Source organism: Dendrobates tinctorius, unplaced genomic scaffold (assembly GCF_039654945.1).
Source record: "Dendrobates tinctorius isolate UK_male_01 unplaced genomic scaffold, ASM3965494v1 ptg000075l, whole genome shotgun sequence".
Lineage (NCBI taxonomy): Eukaryota > Metazoa > Chordata > Amphibia > Anura > Dendrobatidae > Dendrobates > Dendrobates tinctorius.
This window is the reverse complement of record NW_027361743.1, coordinates 20,890,842-20,913,716: the sequence shown is the minus strand read 5'-3', so window position 1 is coordinate 20,913,716 and position 22,875 is coordinate 20,890,842. Positions and strand designations below refer to the sequence as shown.

The following is a 22,875-nucleotide window of genomic DNA, read 5'->3' as shown; positions in this document are numbered from 1 at the left end:
TGGCTGTGGGGACATCACAAGAGGGGACTGGCTAAGAGGACATAAGGAGCTGGCTGTAGGGAGAAAAGAGGAGCTAGGTATAGGGACATAAGAGGGGCTGTGTGGACATCACAAGAGGGGGCTGGCTATGAGGACATAAGGGGTTGGCTCTGGGGAGAAAAGAGGAGCTGTGGGGACATCACAAGAGGAGCTGACTATGGGGACATAAGGAGCTGGCTATGGGGACATTACAAGAGGAGAACAATGAAAAGCAGCACTCAGCACCTCCTGTGCTTTAACCCTTTATTTCAAGCTCCAGGACATGCAAAGAATAGGAATAAAGGACTTGTAAGCACAGGAGGTGGCGAGTGCCACGTTTCTTTGTTCTCCACGTTTTCATCAGGCCTGATTTTAGCAGAGCACCACCGTTATCCCTTAGTCACTCACCAAGCTTGTTATAGAGGAATCAGTTTTCCTTGATAGTCTGGTGCAGTGAGGCGTAACTTGGGCTCTTAGGACATTACAAGAGGGGGGAAACTATGGGGCAATAAGCGGCCTGTCTGCAGATCTAACCGTGAATCAGGCTATAATGCATGGCTTGGTGTACGTGCCACGTGCAGTGGAGGCAGCCATGGTGGACTGTACTGACAGACCCTCCACCCTACAGGATACCAAGGGCCGTAGCAACAAACGCATGCGCGGAAAGTAGCAGACGGTCACGCGCGCTGTAGGACTCCCTGGCATTGCCTGAAGTTACCTTACAATAGGCTCCGCCCCCTCTCGCCATATGCTGCGGCAATTGGCTACTCCTTTCTTATCAGGAGTTTACAGTATCCAATCATATTTCTCCATATTTGCCCGCAAACTGTCTCTCTCAATCCTATTGGATACCAAGGGTAAACTCCACCTCTCCTGACTGTGCGCTGTGATTGGTGGAGAGCGCCACCCTTTCGGGACGTATCGGGGAGGTGTGTGTGGCGCAGGAGGATTTTCCTGTTGTCGTCTACCTAACTCAGGCCATCATGGCGGAGTTTGCAGGACATGATGGCGATGGTGGTGCCGGCCAGGGAGGCGAGCTGGAGAATGCCGGAGTGGGGACCAGCAACATGGAGGGGGCGGAGAGCGAGCAGGAGGACGACGAGGAGGACGTGTTTGAGGTGGAGAGTATCCTGGACTCCAAGATTGAGGAGGTGAGAGTGGAGGGTGAGCCGCCTGGGACGTGCTGGAGCATGGGGAGGACTACGACCCCCAGCATTCCTCGGAGCTGCCCCACATCTCACAGCACTGCTGGGTTTAGAGGGTTAAATCAGAGGGGTGCAGTGAGGGGGCCACAGCTGGGGATAGGGGTCGGGGGTCCCTGGCCGCCCACCATTGCATGTGTTTTGGTTTTTTTTCTTCCCATCCAGTAGCGATCACTATATATATATATATTTTTTTTTTTTTCTTTTTTTTCTCGATTTTCGTCTTCCGTTTTGGGGTCTGAGCTGCGTTATTTCTACTTGCGCCATTTTTGGGTTCCTACGTTTTTTCTGATGCTTTTTGTCCCCCTTTTTTTGGGGGACAGGGCTCTGAAGTCTCCTTTTAAAAACAGCGATTCTGACAGATTTTTTTGGGGTGTTGAGTCTGCACCATGCGCTTTGTTATTTTTTTAATTAGCTTTTATGTTCCACAAAAAGGGAAATAATTTACTGAAAGTATTTGTCCCTGTTTGTTGCATTATCTCTTGGTCTGTCTGGGTGACGTGCAGTATCGCAGTGTATGGTATCGTGAATGCTTCCCATAACCGAGCTCTTTACAGGGGTTGTTTGTCCGTGGGCTACGAGCTTGCGGGGACTGCAGACTAGTGAATCCTCGCATTGCGCACTTGCGTGCTGTCAGGATTGTCGGGGGTGTCCGCTCGCTGGCAGCATTGTGCGCGAGGTGAGAGATCACAGGTCTGCAGTCACGTAGAGGGTCCTTCAAGCTTGTGGTTTTAAGACCGGAGAACCCCTTTAAATACCGCTCTCGTGATTGACGTGGCAGGTAAGAGGTTAAACGGCTCAGATCGCAGCAGATGCGTTCTGGTTCCCGTGGTACAGCGCAGCCCTGAGCCCCTCTCCATGAGGTCAGGTGGGAGCTCTAGATGTAGTGGGGTTTGCCTGGGGTGGGGGGCTTCTCATCTGCAGATTGGTTATGTCTGCCCACTTTGGCCTGGCAGCTGAGATCCTTCCTGCAGAGGCTTTACACATCATGGTGCTAAGGATCGCAGTGTTGTCACATTCATTTTGGTTCCTTAGGCTTATACTCTTGTTGCTGTGAAGACGTTGTTCAGTGAATACTGAAGAGGGCGCCACTTATCCTCCAGTATCGGATACTAGGATGTGACACATTGGATATAGGGGATAAGGGGCCCCTCTCCTTTACCAATTACCTAAAACTGCCCAGATGACTATATAAGAAGTAACCCCCCCCCCAATTGCTTCAAGTTCAGCGCTCCCCCCAAAATTTGTTTGCATTGACATGGGATCACTGCAGCCAATCACTGACTTTAGTGATGATTTGTAAGTGCTGTAGAGGTCCCATGTCCATGTCAACAAGTCATCTCCGGACCATGGACACCCAGGAAGTGACAGAGCAGGAGCTGTGGGTGACCGGTAAGGCGAGCATTACTGCCATCATTATGTTATCACATTGGAAACCTTTTTTTTTTTTTTTTTCTATAAATCCGTATTAGATGGCTGGACAACCCCTTTAAACATGTCCGATCTGAGGATCAGAGAGTAGAAATGGAGGCAGTGATATATCGTGAAGACAGTTGTATCTGAGCAGCAGGAGGCGCACTTGCAGCCAGTTGTTGCAGGAAGGGGGGTTCATATGTTTTATTGCATGTCTTATCATGGAGGTGATACTGTAACCATTGCTTCTGGGGAAAGTGCTGCAGGAAGGCACCATATGGCGGCACACAGAACTGCAGTGACGGTGCAGCGTGGAGCCATACAGCCCCCGATGTATCTGTGTCTTCTCCACAGACTTTGCCTTCATTTTATCTGACCAATACATACAGTATCTGGTCCATACATTGCACCGCATGTGGACGTGACAGCCGATCCTACAGAAACCTGGGATTTGTGCCTGTATATTGGGCCCTTTCTATTGGGATTTGTGCCGGTATATTGGGCCCTTTCTATTGGGATTTGTGCCGGTATATTGGGCCCTTTCTATTGGGATTTGTGCCGGTATATTGGGCCCTTTCTATTGGGATTTGTGCCGGTATGTTGGGCCCTTTCTATTGGGATTTGTGCCGGTATACATATTGGGCCCTTTCTATTGGGATTTGTGCCGGTGTGTTGGGCCCTTTCTGTTGGGATTTGTGCCGGTGTGTTGGGCCCTTTCTGTTGGGATTTGTGCCGGTGTGTTGGGCCCTTTCTGTTGGGATTTGTGCCGGTGTGTTGGGCCCTTTCTGTTGGGATTTGTGCCGGTGTGTTGGGCCCTTTCTGTTGGGATTTGTGCCGGTGTGTTGGGCCCTTTCTGTTGGGATTTGTGCCGGTGTGTTGGGCCCTTTCTGTTGGGATTTGTGCCGGTGTGTTGGGCCCTTTCTGTTGGGATTTGTGCCGGTGTGTTGGGCCCTTTCTGTTGGGATTTGTGCCGGTGTGTTGGGCCCTTTCTGTTGGGATTTGTGCCGGTGTGTTGGGCCCTTTCTGTTGGGATTTGTGCCGGTGTGTTGGGCCCTTTCTGTTGGGATTTGTGCCGGTGTGTTGGGCCCTTTCTGTTGGGATTTGTGCCGGTGTGTTGGGCCCTTTCTGTTGGGATTTGTGCCGGTGTGTTGGGCCCTTTCTGTTGGGATTTGTGCCGGTGTGTTGGGCCCTTTCTCTTGGGATTTGTGCCGGTGTGTTGGGCCCGGTGTGTTGGGCCCTTTCTCTTGGGGTTTGTGCCGGTGTGTTGGGCCCTTTCTCTTGGGGTTTGTGCCGGTGTGTTGGGCCCTTTCTCTTGGGGTTTGTGCCGGTGTGTTGGGCCCTTTCTCTTGGGGTTTGTGCCGGTGTGTTGGGCCCTTTCTCTTGGGGTTTGTGCCGGTGTGTTGGGCCCTTTCTCTTGGGGTTTGTGCCGGTGTGTTGGGCCCTTTCTCTTGGGGTTTGTGCCGGTGTGTTGGGCCCTTTCTCTTGGGGTTTGTGCCGGTGTGTTGGGCCCTTTCTCTTGGGGTTTGTGCCGGTGTGTTGGGCCCTTTCTCTTGGGGTTTGTGCCGGTGTGTTGGGCCCTTTCTCTTGGGGTTTGTGCCGGTGTGTTGGGCCCTTTCTCTTGGGGTTTGTGCCGGTGTGTTGGCCACTTTCTAGCAGGGTGTGAGTCTGTTGGGCGCTTATTAGCCAGCTCTTTTCACCTGTCTGATGGGAACTTTCCATTGGGGGCTTGCACGGGCCTAGAGTGCGCTTTTCAGAGGGGCTATGCTCGGATCTCGTCCCCCAAGCTCTGCTCTCTGCAGCGACCATTAGGTTGTGGTCTGACTTTCTGACGAGAGGCTTGTTTCCATCCAAATCCTTTGTGTGTCATGTGTAAACACTGCGCCGCTTCCACCTGACGGGAACTGACTCTGCCCTTGGCACAAGTCACACAGTGACAATATGAAGCTGCCTAGAGGTGCATTTAGAAGAGATCACGACAATCAGTGACCGAGCGTGTATAAGAATCCTCGTTCATGCAGAGCGCTCCTCTGTTGGGTGATGGGATCTTTTATGCTTGCATCAGATCATCGTTATCGGCAGCACATCGCCTTGTGTAAACAGGACATAAGCTGCCGATGACGTGATGCTACGCGTGGACAGAGTGCCCATATCATCAATTGCTCTGCTCCCATCGATGTTGGACAAGCGCTAATTGCATTGTCTATAGTGTCACAGTGGCCATTTCTATCATGTGAGTGAAGGGTTTGCCAGCGTGTGCCACTCATATAAAAAGCCAAGACACCTAGGGACGGGTCCTAGGGTGCACACAGATCAGTATATTGTACGTTCTCATTACCTTTAGACGTTTGACAGGTTCCCTTTAGATCCAAGTACTTACTGCTGCTCACAGCTAAGAATGTGTCGCAGTCACCTCGTAGCTGCCTGCTATGGCTTGTAAAGCCCGATGTGTGAATGGAGCCTATCGTTACATTCAAGTTAAATGGTCCGTTTCTCTCTCTCGTCATCTGATTTTTGAGGGGGGGGTTTTATAACTGGATCAAGGAGACTGAGAACGTTTGATCCATTGACTCCCAACAGTCATCCGTGCCTTGCAGATCCCTGCAGACTTTAATGATCGAGTCTGATCCACAAAAAGGATGAGAATAGGACCTGCTCGGAGTCTCACCAGCCCTTCTTTAAAACTGATGTGTGTACGGATCAATGAAATTCTATGGATCCGTGCGCTGTCCGTGGAGGGGGGAAGGACCGCACTAGGACATGTCGCACAGCTATGTGAATGTAGCCGTTGGCAGAAAGCTTTTCCTTCTTACGCCCCCTTAGGCACATGATCAGTTCAGTTGAGCATGCATATGTCTTCTCAATGGGGAGTTTGCTGCTCTTAGACCTTTCTGGTGGAGGCTTAGCTCCCATAAGAACAAAAGGTTTAGACAGAAACATTGAAAACTGACGTCTCTAAGCTTTGTTCCCGTGAAATCTGCTGTCAGAGAATCAGATGAATCTCGATGACGTCAAATAAATGTCAGCCAAACATCTAATGTGTACAAGTGCGAGCGAAACACACAGGAGCCAGCAATCATGTGTCAGCCTGGAGTCCTCTCTAGTGTGCAGGAGACTGGGTGTAGTTGTACAGCTCGTCTGCAGGAAGAGATCTGTTCTAGAAAGCTTGGGGGACTATAATGTCCTGCTGGAGGTCCACACGCCACTGGACGGTAGAGTAGGAAATTCTAGAGAGCCAGTGGTGAAACAACTACTCCAAGTATTCCTTGGCCACCATGTGTTGTCAATGCCTGCTGAGAGTTGTACTTGCACAGTCCTCCCCTTAGCCCAGCGGTTACTTGTCAAATCTTGTCCTCTGATGGATTTATGGCCCTTATGTCAGCGGAGGGGAGGGCGTCTAGAGATCGGCAGCGCACAACCCAGCCATCCCTGCAGTTTCCTAGGTTCTCTGGTCATGCACCAATATTGACACGGGAGGCATCTGCTTTCCCATGAATGTCCCAGGACGGCTTTCTTCTCTGCCTGACTTGTGTTTGCAGTTCACGCGCTCCACATCAGACAAGCAGTTGTGGTAAGAGGAGAAGGTTCACTGGGTTTATGACGTTCTGACATTTGCCGAGGAGTAGCAGGACCTACTATGGGGCCATGGGCTGGGCTGGATATTCACTCTACAGTTGTTCCTGTAACTGTGGACAGTCGCTGTGATGGAACGATGTAAAGCTGACAAAGATGAAATAATTCCCGGATCGTTATGGGCCAAAATAATGTCGCTCAGATAGTCTATGGGTCCGATCCATTATATAGCGTTTACACTAGTGATGAGCGAACGTGCTGGGATAAGTTGTTATCTGAGCATGCTCGAGTGCTATCTGAGTCCCGCGGCTGCATGTCTCAACATCTGCAACACATTCGGGTATTACATGTTAGACAATCCCTACATGTGTTGTGGCTGTCGAACAGTCGCGGGGACTCAGACATATTATTCGAGCACACTGGAATAACGCCTTATCCGAGGACCCTCGCTCATCACTAGTTTGCACCTTTTGTTTTGGGGTTTGTTTTCACCTCTTTGACATTTGCCCCTAATTCTTTTCTTTTTAGCCGTTTTTTTAAAGTCTTATTTCATTGTTATATTCACCATTGTGGGCAGAGTTTGTGAGGCAAGGTGTAGTCAGCCGATCCATCAATTGCAACTTGGTCAAAGATCACAACATTTTTATGAACAATGTGCGCCAGTTTAAAGAGTTTGTCATACGAAAACAAAGTCAATAAGTACCTCGAGACGGAAAAAAAAAATCTGGCAAATTTTAAAATTTTTGTATTGGGCCCTTTGTGTTATAGAGCTCTGTTCACACTTCTTCTGACGCGTGGCTCAGTGTATGATAACCGTTTTTATCTGTATAGGAAAATTAGTAGACCATACTTTCCGCGCAATAAAAGATGTGGTGACACGGCCCACTCTAGGCATACGCAGGGATTATGGGGGGCTATGGATGTGTTCAGCATGTGTGCGAAGGCTTTCCTGTCCCACAAGCCGAACATATACCATAAGGGGAAAAACAAAGCTGTTTTTTTTTTCCAGTTCTTAATTGTTTTATGGTTCTCCTTGAATTCACATCGGTCTCATCATCTGGCAAAAATTGGCTAAAAGAGAATGTCAGGCCGTACTGACAAGGGCCAGAAAGGGGCGCAGGAGACAGAGGAGCAGTGTTATGTCACCCAGCTGCTCGGTGATTAACATGCAGCGCTGTCAGCCGGCGGGAACCTGCAGTGTCGAGAGCTGCCTCCCAACAACCGCCCCTGTTACATGAGATTCGGCACGATTGGGCATTACCTCCATCTCCCCCCTCTGTACGGCTTTCATACCTCATCCCTTGTGTGTTGAATTTTTGTCTGCAGATGTCCTAAGTTATTCCTCCTCCTCTACAGGGAAAACATCCGGTCCGGTGCTAGATCAGTGCGTCGTGTGATTCAGCTCTCTGAATGCTTCATCCATAGATGATCTGTATAGTATGTGTTCTGTAAGATTTGGAGAGTCGGCTCCCTCTCTACAGTTCCAGAACTTCTGATTAAGACATTTTATCAAAATCATTTCTTTTACTGTTTTGTTTATTTAATATACTGAATTGCTTTTCTTTTTTTTTCTTATTTTTATTTTTTCTACCGTCTCTTTTCTTACAGGGAGAAGTGTTGTACCGCGTTCGCTGGAAAGGATATGATTCTGACGGAGATACCTGGGAACCAGAGGCCCATCTGGATGACTGTAAAGAAGTCCTTCTCGAGTTTAGACGGAAGCAGGCGGAAATTAAGCAGAAAGCTGCCAAGAGGGAGGCGCTGGTAAATGTTCTGCTAACGTGTGCTCTGTGTACAATGTGAAAAGGTTCTGTCCGTGTTCATCACACAAAGCAGTCTCAGGTGATGTAAAGGGAGTCTGTCGACTGTGTCAAAGCCACCCCAGGTCCTTGTCAGGGACTTTGTGCTAGGAGGAGGTGAAACTTCAGCTCCACCCTGTCAATCCATGCCATAGGAGCGGAGCTAGCTTGTAAAACTGTGGGAGGGAGTGTGCTGAGGACCGCTCAGCCCTGCCCACGGTGCTCTGAGCCCACCATTTACATGTACTCAAAGCTCTCCTGACTATTGATTAAAGTGCATGAGCGCCTACAAGGGCTTAATGTGAATTTTGGAGCTGACACTCCCTTTAATTGCAGCGTGACGAAGTTTGTCCTTTTGGGGTAGATAAATGGTTGCTCCGAAGTAACCTTTAATTTGCAACTAACTGACCGGTCTACTCTTTGATGTTCTATTTGATTACTTGATGTTTTCATTCAGCGCAAACCCTTATAAATCTCATTTTATCAAGAGTGATAGACTTTAATGTTGGCCCAGGTAAATGATTTTGGAGGTGCTTGTTCTGTCGTCATGTGGCAGGCTAATGGTCGGCATTAATACTATGTGACCTGACTTGTTTCCCTTTTTTTTTTATTTTTCCTTCTTAACACTCTATAGCCGAAATTGAGTGATCTTTTTGATGCGGAATCCGACGGTGACTCTCAACAGGGGAATACAGATGAGTCTATCCAGAAAAAGAAGAAAAAATCAAAGGAGGAAGAAGATAAGAAGCTACAAGAGGACTTAAAGAAGAAGTCAAAATCTGGAAAAAGCAAGGAAAAGTCAAAGACCGAGGCAGAGCCATCTGAAAACCAACTTGTTGACGCCAAGCCAAAGAAAAGGTTGTCGGAAATCTCTGAGGACCTGAGTAGCAAGAAGCCAAAAAAGGAAGAGAAGAAATCCAAAAAGGAGGACAATAAGGATGGTAAAGTGAAGACTGTAGATGAGCTTAAAGAGAAAAAAATTAAAAAGGTTCCTGAACTGGAGAAGACTGAAAAAGCCGGGTCTCCGGAACCGGAGGTAAATGCCGAGAGTGTAAGTAGTAAAGTTCTCGTGGATGATGGAGAGAGGCCGGATCAAGATGCGGCTGTGAAAAGCCAGGAAATGGTGGCGGAGGCTCCAGAGGAACCAGCCGCTGTATTGACTATGGACATGGCTGTAGATGACATAAAATTGAAAAAAAAGAAAAAGAAACACAAGAGAAAAGCTGAAAAAGACAATGACAAAAAGGCAGTGTTTGATGAAACCCACGTGGACAAAAAGAGTTTGAAAAAGCAAAAGTCTGTCGATAAAGTGAAGGAGCCGGCACCGATTCCCAAGAGCGCTAGGCCAAGTAGTGAGGAAAAGACCCGGAAATCGGTTGACTTCTTGAAAGAGGTATGTGTAAAGTTTACTAGCGTTCTTAAATGAATCTGTGAGCAGGTCTCTGCTATGCAATCTGAAGACAGCAGGAAATGGAGGCTGAAACACAGAATTCAGGGATGTCACTTGTCACTAACTGTGAAGGATTTATAACTAAGAGATTAATATTGCCAGACTATTCTGGAAACGCCCCATCTTGTGATAAGCAGCTCACTGTCTATGGACATTGTATGTACAGAGTTTGGTGTGGGCAGGGTTAGGCATGGGCGGGGGCGGCTTCCTCAGCTCTGCTTCATTCTAAATCTAAAAACTGATGATGTCATAACGGCTGCACCCAGAAATCTAAGTGATACATCGTTGGATTCTGCTTCTCTTTGCCTACATCAGGCTGCTATCAGATGAGGTAGAAAACCACTTTAAAGGGAATCTATAGAGGCATTTATGCCAAATCCATGTTAGAGAGCCAGCAGCTACCATTTTCATTCTCTTTGGTCTGTACCATACCATACCTTTCTTCCCACTGAATTTTTACAAGGGTCACTAACATCAAGGCCTATCCCTATGCTTGCTTAAAGGGAAGGTGCCATCCCAAAAAAAAAATTTTTTAGCAATTGAAAAAATGTAAAGAATTAATGTTTACATTTTCTTAAAAAATATTATCATTTGTTTTTAATTTTGTAAAATATGAAAAATAATTTTAAAAAGTTTGGCATTTCCACTTGTTAACACTAGGGGGAGCAGATACTGAAATTTGGCACAAAAACCTAGTGTACTGTACAACTAGCTCACATTACTGTCCTGCAGTAATTATGGGCGTACAGTGTCCATGATGTTTGATTTTGATATATGATCATGCCCTAAAATGGACACTGTATGGGCGGAATCTGCTGACATGGGTGTGGTGTCACTCCTCTCCTCTCCTTCTGGGTGTTTGCTAAGGGAAAAGAGAGGATGACATCTAGGAACACAGTGAGCAGCCATTTTGATGGGGCCTGCAAAGTTACTGACTGTCTTTTCATGTAAAGTCTGGATCAGAACAGGTCACCAATCAGCAGAAATGTGTCCTGGATTTCTGTGGAGCAGACTGTCCATCCATGTGTATAAAACATAGCGCTCTATGTACAATCCCTGGCACCGAACAGGGTGCCCCCCACAGACCAGCACACTGCTCTCCTGAAATACTCTGTGCTGCTGTCACCCTGCTCCTTCCTCCATATATCAGGCCCCTGTCGCCTCGCTTTCACACATCGCCAGGACAGGATCTGAGGAGAGGAATGGGGTCTTCGGTCACCGAGGATGGCAGGCAGCAAGGATTCTGGGAGCAGGGTGACAGCAGCACAGAGTATTTCAGGAGAGCAGTGTGCTGGTCTATGGGGGGCACACAGAGATATATGGTAGAGGGAGCAGAGTGACAGCAGCACAGAGTATTTCAGGAGAGCAGTGTGCTGGTCTATGGGGGGCACAGAGGGAGATGTATGGGGGAGGAGCAGTGAGACAGCAGCACAGAAATCCAGGAAACATTTCTGCTGATTGATGTCCTGTTCTGATCCAGACTTTGCATGCAAAGACCCCATTCCCCTCCTCAGATCCTGTCCTGGCGATGTGTGAAAGCGAGGCGACAGGCGCAGTCCGGGGTGATGCTGGGAAGCAGGCTGGGGGGGAATGGAGCCATACAGTAACGATAAAAATGAGACCCCTCTCTTCAGCTGCCTCACCAGCCCTCCCCTGACTGCACCTATTACCCCTGACCCGTGTGCAGGTGCTCAGCCAGAACCACCCCAGAATGGGTCCCCTTTTAGCAGATCACAAATAATACCGCCATATACTTCACACACAATGCCGCCATATAGATCATACACAATACCACCATGTAGATCACACATAAAACCAGCAGGGTGACAGCAGCACAGAGTATTTCAGGAGAGCAGTATCACACAGCAGAGAATTAGATACACGGCTCAGCAGACAGTATCACACAGGAGAGGATTAGATACACGGCTCAGCAGACAGTATCACACAGGAGAGGATTAGATACACGGTTCAGCAGTGAGTATCACACAGGAGAGGATTGGATACATGGCTCAGCAGGCAGTATCACAGGAGACAGTATTACAGATATGCCCACACTGGTGAAACTTCCAGCCCCCCCCCCAATTATACACTAGACTATGGGCTGTATCTGTCAGATACACGGCTCAGCAGACAGTATCACACAGGAGAGGATTAGATACACGGCTCAGCAGACAGTATCACACAGGAGAGGATTAGATACACGGTTCAGCAGTCAGTATCACAGGAGAGGATTAGATACACGGTTCAGCAGGCAGTATCACACAGGAGAGGATTAGATACACGGTTCAGCAGACAGTATCACACAGGACAGGATTAGATACACGGTTCAGCAGGCAGTATCACACGGGATAGGATTAGATACACGGTTCAGCAGGCAGTATCACACGGGATAGGATTAGATACACGGTTCAGCAGTCAGTATCACACAGGAGAGGATTAGATACACGGTTCAGCAGACAGTATCACACAGGACAGGATTAGATACACGGCTCAGCAGTCAGTATCACACAGGAGAGGATTAGATACACGGATCAGCAGGCAGTATCACACAGGAGAGGATTAGATACACGGCTCAGCAGACAGTATCACACAGGATAGGAATAGATACACGGCTCAGCAGGCAGTATCACACAGGAGAGGATTAGATACACGGCTCCGCAGTCAGTATCACACAGGAGAGGATTAGATACACGGATCAGCAGGCAGTATCACACAGGAGAGGATTAGATACACGGCTCAGCAGACAGTATCACACAGGATAGGAATAGATACACGGCTCAGCAGGCAGTATCACACAGGAGAGGATTAGATACACGGCTCCGCAGTCAGTATCACACAGGATAGGATTAGATACACTGCTCAGCAGTCAGTATCACACAGGAGAGGATTAGATACACGGCTCAGCAGTCGGTATCACACAGGAGAGGATTAGATACACGGCTCAGCAGTCGGTATCACACAGGAGAGGATTAGATACACGGCTCAGCAGTCGGCATCACACAGGAGAGGATTAGATACACGGCTCAGCAGTCAGCATCACACAGGAGAGGATTAGATACACGGCTCAGCAGTCAGTATCACACAGGAGAGGATTAGATACACAGCTCAGCAGTCAGTATCACACGAGGCAGTATTACAGATATGCCCACACTGGTGAAACTTCCAGCCCCCCCCCCAATTATACACTAGACTATGGGCTGTATCTGTCAGATACACGGCTCAGCAGGCAGTATCACACAGGAGAGGATTAGATACACGGCTCAGCAGTCAGTATCACACAGGATAGGATTAGATACACGGCTCAGCAGGCAGTATCACACAGGATAGGATTAGATACACGGCTCAGCAGGCAGTATCACACAGGATAGGATTAGATACACGGCTCAGCAGTCAGTATCACACAGGATAGGATTAGATACATGGCTCAGCAGTCAGCATCACACAGGAGAGGATTAGATACATGGCTCAGCAGTCAGCATCACACAGGAGAGGATTAGATACACGGCTCAGCAGTCAGTATCACACAGGAGAGGATTAGATACACGGCTCAGCAGTCAGTATCACACAGGAGAGGATTAGATACACGGCTCAGCAGTCAGTATCACACGAGACAGTATTACAGATATGCCCCACACTGGAGAAACTTCCAGCCCCCCCAATTATACACTAGACTATGGGCTGTATATGTCACTGTCCTCAGACAGCCATAGAAGCTCTCATAAAAAGGAAGGTGTCAGATTACCGGAGATCACTGGGGCTGTGTGTGAGTGGGGAGGCGGAGACAGAGCAGGACAGTGGAGCTGGAGCAGGAAGCACGGTGCAGAAAGTGGAGCTCAGCAGATAGCACTGGGCTACAGTAAAATGGCGCCCAGCCACACCTACAGCAGTGAATGGTGCAGCCCACAGGGGCGTGCCCAGTTCTCTCCTAATGAGGCTGCAATGTGGGGTCAGGAGCCGACGCAGTCTCCTATGTCCAGGGACGGCCATACTTGCAGACTGTATGAGTCCTCCACAGATCTGCAAATCAAGATGGCAGCGCCCAGTGGCTACATTAAAACATTATTACAAACAAACCATAAATCCTGGTTAGTACAACATTTGCTGAAACAACATGTTTTGTTACTTACTCTTTTTTTGCAAATTATATAAAATTGCAGCACCTTCCCTTTAAAGCAGGAGGTTTTCTTTGGTTACACTCAGAACGCTGACTGGTGCTGGCACTGCCCTAAATACTACAGTTTTCCTGTACATTATTTCTTCCAAGACTTCTATTCCTTTCTCATCCTCCTCCTGTCACCAAAACTCCCCACGTCTGCAGAGAAGCATTTATTTTTTCCTTTTATTCAGTCCCATCCTTAATCTAGTAATGAATAAATCAAGCAAGCAATGTCCATAAATAACAGTTCTGACACTTCAGATAGCTAAACAACAGAAAAACGGACCTGTAGGAGTAGCTGGCCGGAAGAAGAGACGAATATATAAAATCATGAAAGCTTTATTATAAATACATAAAACAAGGTAATATTGAAATATATTAAAAGTAAGCACAAAGCAGTTATAAGCAGAGTAACCTGTAGGGGGAACCCCAGCTCTATCCAACAAAAAATGATAGACTGTATATCCTGTGCCCAAACCCAATGACAGGATAAAAATCCTAAATGAATGGATACAGGTAGTTTGTGCAATAGGAAAAAAATCACATGCCACAAATCCTGGAGATGACAATAGCTAGTAAAAAATAAGGGTCCATAAAAAGTGCTGTGAATAGGGAACAGGTGTAGCCAGTGGAATTATGCAAGGTAAGTAGCTGTAATATCCCCTGACAAAGTCTGCACCTTCAGGCACAAGGTGAGGCCATAATGGACCCCATCTGATGCATACATGAAAAGCCAAATAGAGAATTAATGAGCCTCAATACCTTGTAAACACTGGGACACATGGATAGTCCAGGCGTTCCCTCTCACCCAGACGCGCGTTTCGCCCTGTGCTTTTTCCTGGGGGTGTGTCAGGGTGAGTAGAAATGGCCATTTTAAACCAAACAGGAGCCAATGAAAATAAAAGAAAGGACTTACCAAGGGAGGAACCGATCGTCCTTCCGGAACCATCGGCGCATGACGCCAGATAATTGGGTTCTTACTTTTTACTTTATATTTCCACTAGAATAAAGAAACAAAAAAATCAGAGATGTCCAAAGACAAATCCAAAAAGAAGCATGAAGCTGACAAAGATGTTCGAAAGGAGCCAAAGGTGGTGAAAAGTAAGTTTGCAGCTAGACACGTGTCCTGTGCACTCAATGTTTTAATTTTGGAAGTAAATATTAAAAAGAAAATTCTAAAGTGTGGTTTTTTTTTTTTTGGGTTTTTTTTTCTCTTCTTCTTGGGATTTTGGTATGGAAGAGACCATGATTGTTTACCAGGCATTGCTCCAGATATTATGGTACTGCCGCTCTGTCCCATTCACTTGAGTGACTCTTAAATCAGCTGATCTGTAGGGTTGTCAGGAGTTGGACGCTCATCCATTTCCGAAATTCACGTTCCAAGTGCGGACTGTGATCTCATTGTTTCGTGGGTCTCCTTACCCAAACTCGCAGCCACATAGTTATATTTGAGGGTGTTGAGTTTGGTTCAGAAAACCCGCAGACAGTCTGGACTCGGGTCATGCATGTTGGATGTGTGAAACCAGTGTTAAGGCTGTGTGCCCACGTAGCGATTTTTAAGCGTTTTTGCCGCGATTTTCGGCGCGAAAACGCTTAAAAATCGTGTATAGAATGCCCCCCATGCATTCCTATGGCATTCCGCACATGTTGTGCTAATGCTGCGCTTTTTTCCGCGGCGGAATCGCATTGCGGAAAAAATCGCAGCATGCTCATTCTTTTGTGCGGAATCGCAAAGAATTGCCGCGATTCCGCACCCATAGGAATGCATGAGAATCGCTTACTTCCCGCATGTGGCTATGCCCACCATGCGGGAAGTTAAGCGTCTCATGTGTGGTTGGTACCCACGGTGTGGAGTAGAGGAGACTGTCCTCCAGGCCCTGGGTACCATACCCCTGTAAAAAAAAGAATAAAAAATCGGGGTATATTTACCTTCCGATGTCCCGCGCTGCATTCCCGGCCTAGCGTTCCCAGTAATGCCTTGCGGCAAGGTCCTGTGATGACGTAGTCTCGCGTGACTCTAGCGGTCTCGTGAGATCGCTATAGCAACGCGAGACTACATCATCACAGGTCTCGCAAGGCATTACTGGGAACGCTGTGGCCCGGGATGGCAGCGCGGGACGTCGGAAGGTAAATATACCCCGATTTTTTTTTATCATTTTAACATTCTATCTTTTACTATTGATGCCGCATAGGCGGCCTCAATAGTAAAAACCTGGTCACACTTGTCAAACACTATGTTTGAGTGTGACCAACCTGTCAATCACTTTCCAAGCGATGCTTCAAATCGCTTGGAAAGTGCTTGAATATCGCACGCGAAAATCGCGGTGAAATCGTGCGGAAAAAACCACGCGATTTCTGGTAAGGAGTCCGGTTTTTAGTTAGCGTTTTAAAACGCTACGTGGGCCCACAGCCTAAGTCATCATCTCCCAGAAACCCCCTTTTAATAAAATTCCATCGACACACCTACCTTATATTTTGTGTTTTGGTTTTTAATGGCTATAACCGTTTATTAGTCTAGTGTATTCTCTATCTACCGGAACCAAACCACTAATGCACCTATTAACAAAAGCCTTCTACACATTTTATTTGAGCCTTAAAGGGGTATTCGTTTTTTTTATTTGTAGAATACGCCATCCATCCATCCTTCTTTTTTTTTTTTTTTTTGTGCTCTGCATCTCCACAGTACAATGGTATAGCTAATGGATTAGTGCCTCTCAATGCTCACGTGTGCTAAGACATACAGGGGTTGGACAAAATAATGGAAACACCTAACGTTTTGGCGTCAAACAGGCAAGCCGTGACATATGGTAATGTTTTATAGTTGATTATTTGTGATATGTGTATGTAAATTAACTGTTTGTTTTGTAGAATTGTAAGAACATTGATGAGAACCTGATACCAATGGCAGACCTCGCTGATTTTCAAAGAGGCCAAATTGTTGGTGCTCGTATGGCAGGCGCTAGTGTAACAGAAAGTGCCCGAATGCTTGGCGTGTCAAGAGGTACTGTCTCCAAAGTAATGACTGCGTTTGAAAGAGAAGGAAAAACGTCCGCAGCAAAGCACAGGTCCGGCCGAAAGTCGAAGATGACTGAGAGAGACCATCGGACTTTAAAGCGAATTGTGAGTGAGGATCGCAAGACCACGGCTCCGAAAATCACTGCTGAGCTCAATGAACACCTACAGAACCCAGTTTCCACGAAAACTGTTCGTCGGGAGCTGCACAAATCTGGATTCACGGCAGAGCTGCAATTAGAAAGCCGCTGCTCTCAATGACAAATGTTTCCAAGCGTTTAGAGAGGTGTAGAAACCTCCAGAATAGGTCCCTTGAGCAGTGGAAACGTGATATTCTCAGACGAATCATCGTTTACCCTATTTCCGACCTCCGGCCGAGTGTACGTTTGGAGACAGCCGAAAGAAGCTTTCCATCCAGACTCCCTTCTCCCAACCGTAAAACATGGCGGAGGTTCTGTGATGATCTGGGGTGCTATTTCGTGGAGATCCGCCGGGCCAGTGATATCCCTTCATGGAAGAATTAACAGCCGCGATTATTTAGGCATTTTGGGCGACCAACTGCATCCTATGGTTCAAGCACTGTTCCCAGAGGGGAATGCCATCTTTCAGGATGATAATGCACCAATTCATACAGCTAGAATCATTAAAGCATGGCTCGAGGAACATTGTAATGAAGTTGAGCATCTCCTCTGTCCCCACAATCCCCAGACCTCAACATTATTGAGCATTTATGGTCGATTTTAGAGATTCAAGTTAGAAGTCGATTTCCGCAGCCATCGTCGCTCAAAGAACTGGAGGGTGTTTTACCTGAAGAATGGGCTATAATTCCTTTGGAAACAATTCACACCTTGTATGAATCCATACCTCGGAGAATTGAGGCTGTCATCGCCACAAAAGGTGGACCTACACCATATTAAATTAACTTTTGTTGATGGTTCCAGGTGTTTCCATTATTTTGTCCAACCCCTGTAGTCTTGTGATTGCTCACATATCTAGTGACCCCTGCCTTTCAGCTAGTAAGAGGTGCAGGCCCTGTGACCAGCATCCTGTTCTGTTCCCAGAAGCTGAATAATCTGGCTACTGTTTTGGAGTGGGACTAAAGTATTGTTTATTTTTTGGCCCACCGTACGGTTCCATAAATAAGGGCCTTTTTATTTATTTAATTTATTTTATTTAATCTCATTTTTAATTGTCACATTAGCTACCAAGGACCAGAAAACCACACATGATGCCTTCACAATATCTGCTGAAGAAAAGGAAGAGTTAATGGAGAGTACAAAGAAGAAGGAACAGTCCTCCTTTGACTACAGACTTTCAGAAGATTACAGAATGAAGGACATGAAATCAACATTGAGAGACCGGAGAAGCACGCAAGATGAGGCGGACTCGTGGACCTACGGAACATCGGAAGGAGATCAGGAGGTTATGGATCCCGTGTGTCACCCGCAGGATGGCTCGGGTAGGCAAACAGGCTGTTGGGATTTGTACATGAGCCAGTGTCCACACACCCTTATGTTTTATTGTTTTTACATTCCCCGCTATTACATAGGCTTTACCAGTACTATTCTGTGTATTGCAGGAGGGCTGGACAGCAGGCCCCTGGATGTGGGTGTGGGAATGGACCTGCAGTTGGAGTGGATGACCCTGGAGGATTTTCAGAGGCACCTTGATGGATCTGATGAAATCATCCCAAGAGACCCAATATCTAATAGTATGTTTTACCTCCAGACAATTTTTGTGTTTTATATGTAAAATCACGTTTCAGTTTCTTTTTGTAAGTCTCCAAATACATCCCAAAACCAAGGGGCTACGGCACTCTGCATTGCCAGAGATGCCTGTACTTGGGAATTTCCATCCTGGTGCAAGCAGAGTAAGTGAAGGAGTATGGTAACTGCTTCTCATGAACTTTTTTATTATTTTTTTTTTTCCTATTTATTTTAAAGGTGCATTTAAAGAAGCAGTGAAAAATGGCGACTACTTGACTGTAAAATATGCACTTAAATCCAATGAGGAGTATAACTTGGACCAGGAGGTAAGACTTTATTTGCACTTGTTACATCCATCCATCCATCCATGTTTTTTTTGCTCTTTTTTTTGGGATCTGGGCGTCATGATTTCTATTAACCCCTTCAAGCCATGCAAATCCCCCCCCCCCCCCCCCCCCTCCTTCCGATAGCCATAACCTTTTACATGACTGTCTTTTAAGGCTTGTTTTTTACCATGTTCGCTATAGGTAAAACTGACCTGGCAATATGATTCTCCATGGCCGCAGCTAAGTCCTGCCCCCTCCCGGCTCCCTGCCCACCCCATCCGGTCATCGCCTCCTACTAGCGCACATGGACGCTTGCGATCTGTGCACCCTATCTTTAGCATAGGGTGCGCTGGCCGTGCGCTGCGCACTTTTGAAGGAGCGCCGTGCGCACCGAAATGCAACATGCTGCGTTCGGCGCACACGGGCGCACCTTCAAAAGTGTGCAGCGCACACCAAAATCCTGCTAGCGCACGGCCAGCGCACGATCTGCGCACCCTATGCTAAAGATAGGGTGCACAGATCGCAAACGTCCATGTGCGCTAGTAGGAGGCGATGACCGGATGGGGCGGGCAGGGAGCCGGGAGGGGGCAGGGCTTAGCGGCGGCCGTCGCAGCGCTATAAGGCGCAAATGTGAAACTAGCCTAAGAGAAATTTTTTTTGCTTTTGTCACCATTTTCCGAGACCAAGTAACATTTTCATTTTTTGGTACACGGGGCTGGGTGAGGGCTTATTTTGCGCTCTGAGCTGACTTTTTTTACTGATACCATTTTAGGGTAGATGCAATATTTTAATCGCCTTTTATTGCAGTGTTGTGTCTGCCAAAAAAAACCTAATTCTGGCGGGTTTTTTTTTTGTTGCGCTGTTTACTATTCAGATTAATTTTATATTTTGATAGATCTGACTTCTATGAATGCCGCAATACCAAATATGTGTGGGGTTTTATATTCAGTGGGGCAAAATAGGGGTGACTTGAACATTTTTTTTGTTTTGTTTTTCATATTTTTTTTTTTTTTTTTTTTTACGTGATTTAGTAGTTCCCTTAGGGGGCTTGAAGCTGTGATCTCCAGATTGTGATTTTAGCACTGCTATGTATAGCACAATCATTCTCCCATGAATGAAGGCCACTGGATGACTTTCAGAGGAGGATCGTAATGACAGGCAAGGGGGTCTTCAGCACACTCTCGGCTGTCATAACAAACCATCGGTGGTCCGCGATCAAAAAATGGGCGCGCTGATGGGAGCGTGAAACGACTCGTGCCACTGTCAGAGATTGACTGTGGAATTTAACAGGTTAAGGGCCACGGGCAGAGCTCTTCTCCAGCCGTGGCTGATAGAGGCACATAATGGCTAATCACATCAGCCGTCATGTGCGGGGAAAGATGTGAGTTCTGCTTGCAAGTTCACATCAAAGGCCAGGACTCGACATATGATGTCGATTTCGGGTGAAAGGCATCATCGCAACTTCAGGTTAAATCGCTTGACAAATGCCAATATATCAAAGTGCTGTTTGCTGTTGGCACAAATGTCCTGTAGCAGTAATCCCTGTGCTGCCATGAAACCCTATCCTAAAATTAAAACGGATCTCATGTCTACCATCAGGAGGCGCTACCCATATGCAGCGTAGGAGTCTATCTCTGAGGTCTAGCGCATTACTAATTTGCATCCCAAATTTCATGATTTTAATTTCCAAAGTAATATTATTAATCACTAGTACTCAGAAAGATTTATTGTTAGTAGCATTGGGGGGCATCGGACCATGGATATACGCCGTACCACAAGGATGCGAGACACTAGTGTGTTGACTGGCTGTCCCCAGATATTAGGCAGATGAACATTCGCCTCATGTTCACAGGAGAAAGACACAACTGGTATCGGGTCGTCTTCATTTTGTGTTTTTTGTAAAGGTTATGCGGATGTTCCCCATCTTTCTCTTGGGCAGGACACACTGTGCACTCCACAGTGATGCACCTCTCTACAGACCTCACATCTCCGCCAGTCCCCTAAAGCTTCAGTGGTGTGCCTGCCGGTGACCACTCAATCGTGAGAGGTCACAGAAGGGGGAATCCAGCGAGCCTCCAAAAAACACATCGGTAGGGTGATTATCTCCTAGCTGCAGAGGACCTAAACCCATGACCAGTGGCTCATGGGCCCTTGCTTTGTAGCTCTCGGCTATCTGCCAGTCCTGCACACTTGCGTACAGTATAGCAGACAGTCACAAGCAGGGCTAAGTGGGGCAGGAGAATGACGGGCCTTGAAAAGGTTAAGGCTGTCTCCTCCTTGATAGTGCCGTCATCCCCCCTCTGTGTGTGGCGGTTTCTCCATCCTGATGCGTCTGCCCTATGCAGTCAGCGTGGAGACGCAGGAACGTTAGTGAGCGGAGCGCACGTGAGTGCTGTGTCTTACTGTGTATCAAGTGAGTGCTAGTGACTGAGACCACTGCCGGCAGCAATGGACATGATCTGCTCATGATGTCTAATACTGCTGACGAGCTGTCTCACCGCCTGTGCGGGGCTGTTACTGGCAATCACTTGAAAAATGGCGGTCACAGCACTTCCCCATCAGTTCTGAGAGCTGTGTATGTCCTTCCTGTGTTTGCACAAAGTATGAGCATGCCAAGGGATAAGTGGCACATGTGGTAACTAATCCATGCTAAATAGCTCCAGCCCCATTAACTTAAAGGGGATGGCCACTTTCAACACTATGGTGTGTAAAGTATGTAAAATAACATTCAACAGGTACTCTCCACCCCAGTGGCGGGAAGTCCTGGTGGTGTGACTAGAGTTGTAGTATTGTCAGTGCTTTAGCCACTTGCTGAGCTCTGGCAGAGGTTGATGGCGTGCGACGCTGAGCTCAGTGACTGGCTGGCTAGAGCGGTGATGAGACCTGCTGACTTTACAGCTCTAGTCACAACACCGGAGCCACAGCAGCAACAAAAAGCCGGATCTGGACCAGGGGAGGAGGGGTAAGGCCTGTTTCATACTTCCGTGTTATGATTGAGTCACCGTAGTAGGCAAAAACAGAAATGCTAGCTAAGTCCAGAAAACCAGAGAAGTTGGCAACTATCAGATTGCAGACCCCTGAACCTATCAACACAACTAGCAGTAGCCGTGGGGGGTTCCTACGATGACCTAGACCCCTCGATCACAGCCGGAGAGATACATAGGCCTAAAGAAGGAAAGGGGAAATCTATCTGCCCCAGAGCAGACCCCAAAGCAATAGGCAGCCCCCCACATATGACGGTGAAGCAAGATGAAAACACTTACACAGACAGAAAGACAGACTGAGCAAAGACGGGGCCCAAAAACTACCTAGATAGGAACGGATAGGAAGGCTGCTGTCTGCAATCTGCCAAAACCATATCAGAGACAAAAGCCATCAAGCTGATATAAAAATGGCCCTGAAGCAACTAAGCTTCAAAAACTAAATCAGCACTCAGGTACTTTCAGAAGACAGAGCTAACGGAACACTGCACACTCCAGCAGGGAGTGGCAGAATCCAAAAAGCAAGAAAAACAAAAGCAAATCTTAAATGCAAACGGCAAAACAGAAAACTTAGCTTTAGGAGAGCAGGAATCAGACTGGTGTCCAAGAGTCCACAGAGAAATCACCCACAGGGCAGAAAGGGCGTAGGCTGCCTTAAATCCAGTCAGGGACTCCACTCAGCCAATTGTCTTCATTAGTCCCAGGTGCCTGATAATCAGGCTCACTACCTTCCTTCACTAGAATAGGGAGTTCACCAGGCCTCAGTGACGGAGGGGAAAATGAACTCACAACAGTACCCCCCCCTTGAGGAGGGGTCACCGAACCCTCAACAATGCTACCAGGGCGATCAGGGTGAGCCCGATGAAAGGCACGCACCAATCTTTTGGCATGAATATCAGAGGCAGAGACCCAGGAATTATTCTCCTGACCATAACCCTTCCACTTAACCAAATACTGGAGTCTCCGTCTAGCCAGACGGGAATCCAGAATTTTCTCTACCTCATATTCCAAGTTACCTTCAACCAATACAGGGGCCGGAGGTGCCACCTCAGGCACAACTGGCTCAACAAACCTCTTCAACAAGGACTTATGGAACACATTATGGATCTTAAATGTGACAGGAAGAGCCAAACGAAAAGAGACCGGATTAATAATCTCCAAAATCTTGTAAGGTCCAATAAATCTAGGCTTAAACTTAGGAGAAGCCACCTTCATAGCAATATTTTTAGATGATAACCACAC

At 47.2% G+C, this 22,875-nt stretch overlaps 1 protein-coding gene across 1 annotated transcript in view; it reads left to right on the top strand.

Moving 5' to 3' along the window:
• The first annotated feature begins 867 nt into the window (after positions 1-867).
• Positions 868-22,875, top strand: part of MPHOSPH8 (M-phase phosphoprotein 8) — a 67,138-nt gene continuing 45,130 nt past the window's right edge. The window contains exons 1-7 of the mRNA XM_073583069.1: positions 868-1,169; positions 7,812-7,967; positions 8,637-9,395; positions 14,613-14,709; positions 17,822-18,079; positions 18,200-18,331; positions 18,564-18,652. Coding sequence (XP_073439170.1) covers positions 1,002-1,169; positions 7,812-7,967; positions 8,637-9,395; positions 14,613-14,709; positions 17,822-18,079; positions 18,200-18,331; positions 18,564-18,652 — 1,659 coding nt within the window. The 5' untranslated portion in view covers positions 868-1,001. The remainder of the gene's footprint in view (positions 1,170-7,811; positions 7,968-8,636; positions 9,396-14,612; positions 14,710-17,821; positions 18,080-18,199; positions 18,332-18,563; positions 18,653-22,875) is intronic.